Source organism: Macaca mulatta, chromosome 14 (assembly GCF_049350105.2).
Source record: "Macaca mulatta isolate MMU2019108-1 chromosome 14, T2T-MMU8v2.0, whole genome shotgun sequence".
NCBI classification, from domain to species: Eukaryota; Metazoa; Chordata; class Mammalia; order Primates; family Cercopithecidae; genus Macaca; species Macaca mulatta.
Genome location: NC_133419.1, coordinates 13,965,942 through 13,976,353, shown reverse-complemented (window position 1 = coordinate 13,976,353; position 10,412 = coordinate 13,965,942). Strand labels below are relative to the sequence as shown.

At 37.7% G+C, this 10,412-nt stretch overlaps 1 protein-coding gene across 1 annotated transcript; it reads left to right on the top strand.

Annotated features, from left to right (window-relative positions):
• The first annotated feature begins 490 nt into the window (after positions 1-490).
• Positions 491-6,460, top strand: OOSP4A (oocyte secreted protein family member 4A). The gene is made up of 5 exons (XM_015114083.3): positions 491-658; positions 1,807-1,985; positions 3,321-3,418; positions 5,348-5,482; positions 6,255-6,460. Exons 1-5 carry the CDS (start codon positions 592-594, stop codon positions 6,328-6,330), a joined length of 555 nt encoding a protein of 184 aa, XP_014969569.1. The 5' UTR covers positions 491-591; the 3' UTR covers positions 6,331-6,460.
• The last annotated feature ends 3,952 nt before the right edge of the window (positions 6,461-10,412 follow it).

Here is a 10,412-nt window from a genome sequence, read left to right as displayed (position 1 = left end):
AATCAAAACCTCCTGAAGCTGATTACAAGCACCGATTAGTGAGCGCATCTTAGCCCAGGTTTACTGGATCTGAATCATTGGTTGGGAGCTAGAGCAATAGCTTTTTTTTTTTTTCTTTTTTCACAAGAACCCAGAGTGAATATAATATGCAATATTGCAATATTGTTAATCAATTCATAAGTAATTCTTCTGTATCACCACCTGAATTTCTCAAATCATCTTGCAAAGCCCTACTTTTAACAGTTCAATAGACACATATCAAATATTATGTCAGACACAATTTCCGACACATCCACATGCTTGGGAAAAAAGACATGGTGGTAGGGGATGCAGCCTAGAACCACTTTCCACATGTTCCTTCCTGATTTTCTGATTTATCTTTCAATGGCAAAAACTGCACTTACTTTTGCACCAACCGAACTTCAGCTGTGAGGACGAAAAGCCAAAACTATGCTAAGGGGTTCTCAGTGCTTTCCAGAATGATAAACCATCACCCACAGCTGAGGAGGTAAGAGGTTTATAAACACCTGTGGAGGCCCACTTCCCTAGGTTTTCTGTTTCCTGTGATACCTTGGGCTGGAATCTGAAGCAATGAAGATCTTTTGTGTGTTGGGAGAGCTCCTCATGCTTTTCGAGTTGATTCATGGTCTCCAAGATTGTAAGAAAAAGCGGGAATTTTTGGAGGTGGCGATTTCTAACAGCAGGGCCTTTTTTTTCTTTTTTTTTAAAAACATATTGTTGACTTCGGGAGTTTGTTTTTTATAACCTGGTGATCAGTTGCTAATAGCTAATGATTGCAAAGTTACAGCCACACATAGTTTTATCTTTACCCCTGTACTTCCTCTTGAATTTTTCCTCTAAGTTGATCTCAAGGTGCCGTTTTTATTTTTCTTACATGCAAAATATTTCCAGGTTCTTTCTCTGCTGGAGACTAGCTTGTTACTTTGCTGAATGTGAAATACTTACAGTGACTGGCAAAATCAGGAGAGACTGCCCAGTGCCTAGGAGAGGAGGTTACTAGGTCTACATTTCTGGCCATGGGGTATGAAGTTTGGACAGAGAGTAGTCAGCTGTATTCAATTGTTTATGATTCCTTTTCAGAGTTGAGGCTCTGAATAGATTTTGCATAGGTTTTAATCCTGATCTGCCATTTAAAAGCTATGTGACCTTAAATTTATCCATGTGTAAATATGGGATAATGATAAAATTGACTCCATAGAAATGTACTGAAAATGAAGTAAGACCCCAAACCAAAATTTAACATAGTTGGCAATCATAAAAAAATTATTGTAGTAACTGCAATATTATTTTGTTTCTGAATCCTGACTTTCACATACCAATTAATATTTATTGGCTCAGATATTTTGATCAAAATAAAATTTTAAGTGGAAGCACATGATCTATTTTTCCATTGTGTGCAACCAAATATCAGAACTTTTTCTTGTGTCTCCATTTCAGATATCACTTACACCTAGATATATTTCAAAAATGTATTCATGAGACCTGTTGGTAAAATTTGAACAATCCCTAAAAGCAAAGTGAGTATGTTGGGATATTTGACTTATTTAACTTAGAAATTCTCAAGAAGTGCTTCTACGGTTTTTCCACATTCTGATGAAAAAAAACTGAGACACACAGAGATTAATTGGCCCAAGATCTCCCAGTGGAAAAATATACAAATAGAAACAAAACATTTTCACTCTACAGTTGGGAATTCAGCTCAAAAGGTTGAACATTTCCTGAGCACTTTGTGTGGGGGCAGACATACTATCTGATGTTTTCCCTTTTCAAATTTTCTTTCAACAGTGTCTATAACCTGTTCTGAAACCTGGCTCCAGGTCAAACTTAGACGAACGCCACTGTTAAATGACCTGCAACCTCTGCAAAACGAACTCTCTCTAGGAATCGGCTGTCCTGTAAACATGGTCGAGGTGGATTTCTTTGGGTTCCTGTATCTTCTAACTTTTTGTGGCATCAGAGTGAGTGTAAGAGCAGTTATTATTTCAACCAATAATATATCTTTTGACTGTTTTGGGTCCACAAACCAATGACTAAAACTACAGTATTCAAATTTTAATTGTCAGTTAATAGTTCATGTAATATTGACCATTCTCTTTAACATTTTTGGATATTGCTTCTATCTGTCGGAAAGACAAATAGGATTTGGGATCCCAAAAACTATGCATTCCTACTTTAAAAACCTTTTTTTTTTTGGCAACGTATCTCTTTTGCCTGTGATAGTGGTTTTTTGTTTTTTAAAATACTCTGTGTTAAATCTAGTTTGAGAGAAACATTTTGTTTTGAAACAGTGTCACAAATACCCAACTCTTGCTGTTGACCTAAAATTTTGATGAAAATGGAGTGTATCAGTTTATATAGTTCCTGTATTAATAAGATAAACCAATCTTTCCTGTCACCAGAAAGCTGGTTTTTTTTTTTTTTTCCTTCATGTTAAATTGTTGCTGTGTTTTGTAATTATAGCCTGGTTTTTCCTTTTTGGAGTCACATCTGTTTCTAGTAAAGATTAGGTGAACTGATCCTATTTTTGGGTCTAAGTGCATGACTTTATCGTTTGTTTGCTGCTGTATCTCTAGTATAAAAAAAAAAGTCTAGCATTTGGCAAGTACTCAATTTAGCATGAGGCTGACTCAGCTGCTTTTCTAAAGTTGTCAAATATCTAGCCAAAATTCACACTGAATAATTTAGGTCTGCCTGAATCAGACCCTGACTCTTTTTTTTTTTTTTGAGATGGAGCCTTGCTCTGTCGCCAGGCTGGAGTGCAGTGGCACAATCTCGGCTCACTGCAACCCCCACCTTCCGCGTTCAAGCAATTCTCCTGCCTCAGCCTCCCGAGTAGCTAGGACTACAGGCGCGTACCACCATGCCCAGCTAATTTTTGTATTTTTAGTAGAGATGGGGGTTTCACCTTGTTGGCCAGGATGGTCTCAATCTCTTGACTGAGTGATCTGCCCACCTCTGCCTCCTAGAGCGTTGGGATTACAGGCGTGAGCCAACGCGCCTGACCCAGACCCTGACTCTTAAACAAATGTGGTGATCAAAAGTTGTCTATGCAGACTCAACTGCTGAATACAATGTCCCCTGCTACTATGGCAGGATCTATTAATGTCTGCTAAAACCAGGGATTTTTATCACTTAGCTCTGCTTTTCTGTTGTAAACCTTGCACTCATACCTACTTTATGTCATAAAGTAAAAATAAAAGTAAAAATTATTATTTTGTTTTTAATCTATATTTTAAAAATGGAATTTGAAAGCATTTGAAAGAAATATAATTAAGATAACATATCCTTTACACCTTTAGGAACATGGAGTAGGTATGCTCATTGAAAGTTTAATTGTATATGAGCCACCGAATTTTGACTTCAATTTACACATCCCAGTATCATGCTATGTGCAAAGGTAAGTGCAGTGCACTACTGAGATCAAGGCTATCTAACATTATCTTTGGCTTCTTGGTGTTTTGATCAGTTAAACTGCCGAACATTATGCTAAGGTTGGACATTGGATCAAATTTGATCTGTGGTGTTCTGTTTGGTCATGTGAGTAGGTCTAAAAAAATTGATTCTCTCAATGTAGTTTCTGAACGAGTAGATGAGGCTCAGTTGCTATATGAGAATTAAATTCTACAGTCACTAAAGAGATCATATCAGAAAGTTTTTGTTAGTAATCGTTCCTTTTTTGCGGTGTTCCTTGTCTGCACCTACCCATACTGCCTCATTCATGGCTATTATAGGTGCTTTTAAGTTTTTGTACAAACCATACCACCTTTCTGCAGATATGAGGAGGAACCAAGAGATTCAAAATCAGTATTTTCTCAGTTTTAAAACTAGAATCGAGTTAGTCTCTGATTTGTTAGTTTCTGCAATATAAATAAAAATCAAGACTTGCTAATGACCGCAATTCTCTCCTTATTGGAGAAACTTTTCTTCAATGAGAGAATAAAGCAGGAGAGCCTGTTGATGAAGGCTGAGGCAATTCTGTTTGTGATCAGATCCCTGGGTGAGCTGTTCACAAGGCCCAATTGCACGTGTGTTCTCTCTGCCCCTAGAGTGTTCATTCCAACCTATTTTGAACAGTCTGGCCTCTGGAGACACAGAATTTAATGGCTATATTTATCTTAAAACCACTGACTTCAACTGTACTGTGAAATATTTGCTTTTCTTCATTAACAGCATCTTTGGTCCTTCTCATAAGTAAAAATCAAGTCAGGTCCCTATCTCCAGTATTATATCAAATTTAGGTTTCCTTTAAGACTCCTAGAGTTTTACAGAGCACACAAAGGATTTGGGGAAGAGGGTTTAGTATAATCTGAGTAGTACATTTCCCTCTGCTGCTTTTCTCTTCGTGTTTTGCTGGGTATGACAGGATGAAAGAGGTTGGGTCACAATTATCTCATGGTTATATGGTGCAATTGTGGTCCATTTCCAGCAATGCTGGCTAGATAATCACACCTTCACCCAGAAGTGTGTCTCAAATTACGGATATGTGAGTTTTTTGGAGTCCTTAGAAAGGGGGTGGCCATCACAACTGCATATTTCCTGATAGACCAATCTAAACAAGGCTTCCTTCTTAGTCCATACAATTGCCACCGTAGGCCTCCACACAACCTGCTCATTTTCTGTCTTGTTTGGTTTTTATTCCAGTATCTTGACTTCTTGAGGTCTCCTCCCCACTTCACAGGTATTCTTGAGAGAAATCCTGGAAATACAGCTAAAACATTGGTACCTGTGAGAGAAATTACTTAGTCATACTATAATTCATGGTGGGAGAATATGACCTTTCTGCCCCCTTTTCTACACTCCATGTCTCTCATATGTCATTCTACTGCATAGGCAGATACTTGGGAGTAAAATGTCAGCCTCTTGCTGTAGGAAACTCAGTGTTGGAGAAGCTGATAGAAACACCTTTATTTGGCTTCATTAAGGGAGGGAGAACTTTAGTGACCCTACTTACACCTCTGTCATAGGCCAATAACTCGGAGCTGCATGCCTCTAATTACTCTCTGTAGGTGTCCGTTGAGATGATTAGAGATAAGAACTGCTTCAGCCACTTATTAAGAGTTCTTGATATTTGACATCCTATGAAATTAGCTTCAGGTCCCAATAGTACATTCTGGAATGATGAAAAGTTGTATTCAACCATCTGTGAATTTTTTCTCATATTCTATGAAACAATAAATTTTCATATTTGTCTAAGCTAGCTGATTTAGCATTCTCTCACAGCTGGAAGAGATCTGTTTAATTTAGTTTTCTCCACATTTCAACTTTTTCTCCACCTCCAAAAGCATAATAGATACAAAGCTTAAATCTATTTTTTTCTCTTTTTCAGAAGGTTTCCAATAATCTTAGTGATGAGAAGGGGAGAGAATGACAACCGTCGTGAATGCAGAAGGTCAGTGGGACAGCACTGCTCACTATCACGCAAACTTGAAGACTTGGGAATCCGTCCAAGAGTATCCTATGTGTAAGAGTATTTTGAATTAGTACCATAAATGCTTACAGTACGTTTATATATAAAAAAGGCCAGAGTTTAGTAAGGTGGTGTCATACGCCACACTTTGTGTACTATTGCCCCTATGATTTTAGTTCAGGATCATTGGAATACTGCATTTTTTATGTCTATTAGGGATATATTTTATCTTGGCATTTCTCATTATTTCCTTATGTAAAACAGATTTGCAATTGTAACCTCAATAGTTCTGTTATGTTAACTTTCTTGAGCTAGAGATAAACCATCTTTGGTGCATATAATATAAGTGTGCAATGGGATCATAGATTCCCATAAAGATAGTAATTGATATCTATGTTAAATCTAATTCCAGCTTTTTGTTCTAAAAGAACTAAATGTCAGCAAGAGAAAACTCAAATGAGCCATAACAATATTCAAATAGGGTATAATCTTTAGACTTTATTATGCTAGGACAGGCCCTTATTCCACGTATCAGCCGACCCTCATAATTCTAAACTTGATATGGTGTCCTCATGTAAAATTTATAATCATTTACTAAGCATTTGTTAACTAATAGCTATATATACACATAACATGTATGTGTGTATACATGTGTATATATCGTATTTGTGATACTTGAATCATTAGAATATTATAATGGTTCCTGGGGTTTAAAATTGATGCCTTTTTCCCAGGTTCCCATTTGGTTGAGCCTCAGTGGTTCCTTAGTTAGATAGTAGTTTCCCATCAGTACAACAACGTAACTGTTTCTTTTCCTTCCTTACAGGAACAGTGTTCCCTTGTTGAGCTACTTAATTGTATCCCTTCCTAAGTGTAAGAACAAAGCTATACATTCTGGATGATGAGGCCACCCTATTCATTCACCTGGTGCTCTGGCCGCTTAAGGATTTCATTGCCTTTTAGAAGTTGAACTAGTCACTGGATATTGTCTTTTATCATTTCAAATGTGATATTTTTAAACGAAAAACTTGCTCTGTTGTCCATATTTATGAATTGTTGGGGTAGGGAGAAAAGCCTTCCTTTCCCAGATTTTAAACTTGTAATAAATAAACTTTATTCTTAAATAAAGTTTTATAATTCTTAATAGTTATTTATATTTTTTAAAGCCTAAGTCCTGATCCACAGAGCATTATAAAGTGTGAGGCAATTGCATATTGTGACTAGGCTTACCCATCATCTGTTTTGGGTAGCAATAGAGTATCTAATACACAGTAGTCTTTCCTTATTCAGTTTTGCTTCCCATGGTTTCAGTTACTCGCTGTCAACTGTGGTCTCAAAATACTAACATAGTCTTAATATCTTCGTGGAAATTTATAATTCCATTTCATACTTGTTACATACTCCAAAGAGAGACACATTCACATAACTCTTGTTGTAGCATATTATATGTTTGTTAATCTTTTACTGTGGCTAATTAAACTTTATCATAGACATGTATAAGAAAAAGTACAGTGTTTATACAGGGTTTGGTACTAACCACAATTTCAGTAATCCCCTGGGGGTCTTGGAATGCATCCCCTATGGATAAAGGGAACTATTGTATCATAATCTAATTCTCTAGTTGTTCCCCATTTCACTGGCTTCTAATGATATGTATAAAATAAGGTGAAATCAGAATTTTTTTTTTTTTTGACAGAGTCTTGCTGTGTCACCCAGGCTGGAGTGCAGTGGTATGATCTTGGTTCACTGCAAGCTCCGCTTCCCGGGTTCACACCATTCTCCTGCCTCAGCTTTGCTAGTAACTGGGACTACAGGCGCCCACCACCACGCCAGGCTAATTTTTTGTATTTTTAGTAGAGATGGGGTTTCACCACGTTAGCCAGGATGGTCTTGATCTCCTGACCTCGTGATCCAGCTACCTTGGCCTCCCAAAGTGCTGGGATTACAGGTGTGAGCCACCATGCCCGGCCTAGAATTTTCTTTATAAATGGTTCAGAAAATAGCCTATTTCAATCTCTACTTTTCTGTATTTTTTACCCTCTGTATCACTTTCCTTTTCTGTGTGTTAGCAATTTCAAATTAGTTCGGGGATTTAGGTTCATCCATCTGGTCATATAAAGAGGCTAGAATTGAGAGGAAATAAAATTCCAGTTGGTTTCTGCGTTATGATTGCTTCAAACCAAAAGTGAATTTTCCTTGTCCAAATATCTCTAAAGGCAAATGGCAGTATTTGAAAAGAAGGTAAAAATCTTCTGCTTTTAGGGATTCTCTTGAAACTCTTCACTCCTAATCTCTGGATTATGGATCAGTTGACAAAAGTAACAAGGGGACATAATCGCAGCATACTCTAGTCCTGATAAGGCTGTCAAACAGTTAGAGCCCTGGACAAATAAGGTGTCCTGCAAATCTCTGCCCTTTCTTAACCAGTCAGAGGGAGGAACCTCTGCCTCAGAGTTTATAAGATATAAAGGGCCTGGGGCCAGGAAGATTTCCAGACCAGCAAAAATCCAAGTAAGGCTGTCGAGTGATTCCATCTCTTCTCACCAGTGGATTAAAGATTGAATTTTCTTATGAGAAAAATTGAAAGTTGAAGTCCATAAATGTCTCCAATGCTGTTCTTTCTTGGGTAATGTAGTAAATAGACATCGTCCCCCAATGCTACCTATTCTACTGTCCTTCATTTCTGTTTATTTCCCAGTGCATTTTCCCCTCTTAAGCCCCTAAGGGAATTTACTAACACAATATGAACTGTTTCAATGCTTGAATGTAAGAACATGATTTTCATTTTAATTCATGAGATATTTTTCATTTTTCTCTAGAGAGAAATGCGTCACCTATTTTAAGTAAATTTGACAATTTAACTGAGTTGCTGCAATTCCTTGTTTTAATGAATGATTCATACATGTATATGCTCTCTGTTCCTCAATTCTTTCAACTTGTGTCTTTTTGTTAGACTTATGTTTCAATTTTAGAAAACCAAGAGTTGCGAAATCCTACAGAGCAGTTTAAAAATGTCAAGCAAAGTAAAAGGTTTTTTTTTTTTTTTTTTTTGTTTTTTTTTTTTTTTTTTTTTTTTTTTTTTTTTTTGCATTTCACTCTTGTTGCTTAGGCTAGAGTGCAATGGCACGATCTTGGCTCACTGCAACCTCCAAGTGATCCTCCTGCCTCAGCCTCCCTAGTAGCTGGGATTACAGGTGCACATCACCATGCCCAGCTAATTTTTAAAAATATTTTTAGTAGAGATGGGGTTTCACCATGTTGGCCAGGTTGGTCTCACTGACCTCAAGTGATTCACCCACCTTGTCCTCCCAAAGTGCTGGGATTACAGGGATGCACCACCATGCCCAGCTAATTTTTTATTTTTAGTAGAGATGGGGTTTCACCATGTTGGTCAGGCTGGTCTTGAACTCCTGACCTCAGGTGATCCACCCAACTTGGCCTCCCAAAGTGCTGGGATTACAGGTATGAGCCACCGCCCCAAGCCTAAAAGCAAAGCAAAAAGGTTTTCTACACACAAGTGTCCTTTGTAGAAGTCATCAGTGCAGGACCTATTAATATTGGTCCATCCCTCCCAGAGGTGTCATAGATGAAAGATGATCCAACCACACACATTTAAGTCTATATACAGCAAGGAAGCAAGAGAAAATAAGTGGGGAAGGGTTTTGAAGAGAGAAGATGCATTTAGGATAGGGTAGAGGCAGAATTGAAGGACCATGTTACTGTCATCCTCAAATATGCACTGTTCATGTGCTGTCTTTATCTCCGCTGCATCATCTTTCTGCACTGACTGTGATTATGAGATTATAAGAACCTGAATTGAGGGTTGAAAAAGTGGGCTCCAGGCAGAAGGTGCTCAAGGTCAGGGACATGCATTTGCTCTATCAGAGTGTCACAGAGGCAAGCTCCCCACCCAGAGCTGTAGCTCACCAGTTCATGTGGTGTACTGCCATGGAATTCATGCAGAGGAGTAAAAAACATACGAGGGCCATAATGTGACTACATTAGGTATCACCAATAGGTGGGCAATGTTATACAGATGTTAGGTCAATATATATATACACATGCATATATATATGTGTGTGTGCACACATGTGTCTATTGGCTCAGATCATCATGGAGGCTAATTCCCAAGATCCTCAAGCTAGAGACCCAGGAAAGCTCATGGTATAGTTCCAGTCTGAGTCTAAAAGCCTGACAATCAGGAACATGAAGCGTGCGAGTCCCAGCCTGAGGGCAGAAGAAGACCAATAATATCTGAGTTCAAGTAGTCAAGTGAAAAAGAGTGAATTCTCCGTTCCCCTGTCTTTTTGTTCTATTCAGACCATCAACAGATTGGATGATGCCCAGCCACGTTGGGAAGGACGCTTTGCTTTACTTAGCTTACCTATTCAAATGCTTGTCTCCTCTGGAAACACCCTTACAAACACACCCAGAAATAATGTTTAACCAAATAGCTGGGCACCCCGTGGCCCAGGTAGACTGACACGTAAAATCAACCATCACACTGACTCATCTATATTTAACAGATTTTATTAATTCTGTGGTGTTCCACAGCCTTCTTCTAATACTTCTGTACTTAAGATATCCTATAAATTTGCCTATGTTATTTACATCTAAGTTTATTACTCCTTATTGATTTTAACTATTTTCTTTTCTTGCCTTGATAGCACAAGTCCATACTCTCAAATAATACAGATGAAACATGTTATAAAAGTTAAATTGTTACAGAATTATAAGCTTCAATGCTAGAAGACTATGGATAAACAGCATTAACATTCAGAAAGAATTTGTGAGAAAATGGATATTTTTGGAAACATATAAACTTAAAATATTATCAACCTTAGATGATTTCTGAAGATGTGAAGATATCCAACAGCAAAACAAAATAAAGATTGCAATAGGACTAGAAGTTCTAGCCAGGAAAACTAGGCAAGAAAAGAAATAAAAGTCATCGAAATTGAAACAGTAGAAGTAAAATTATCTG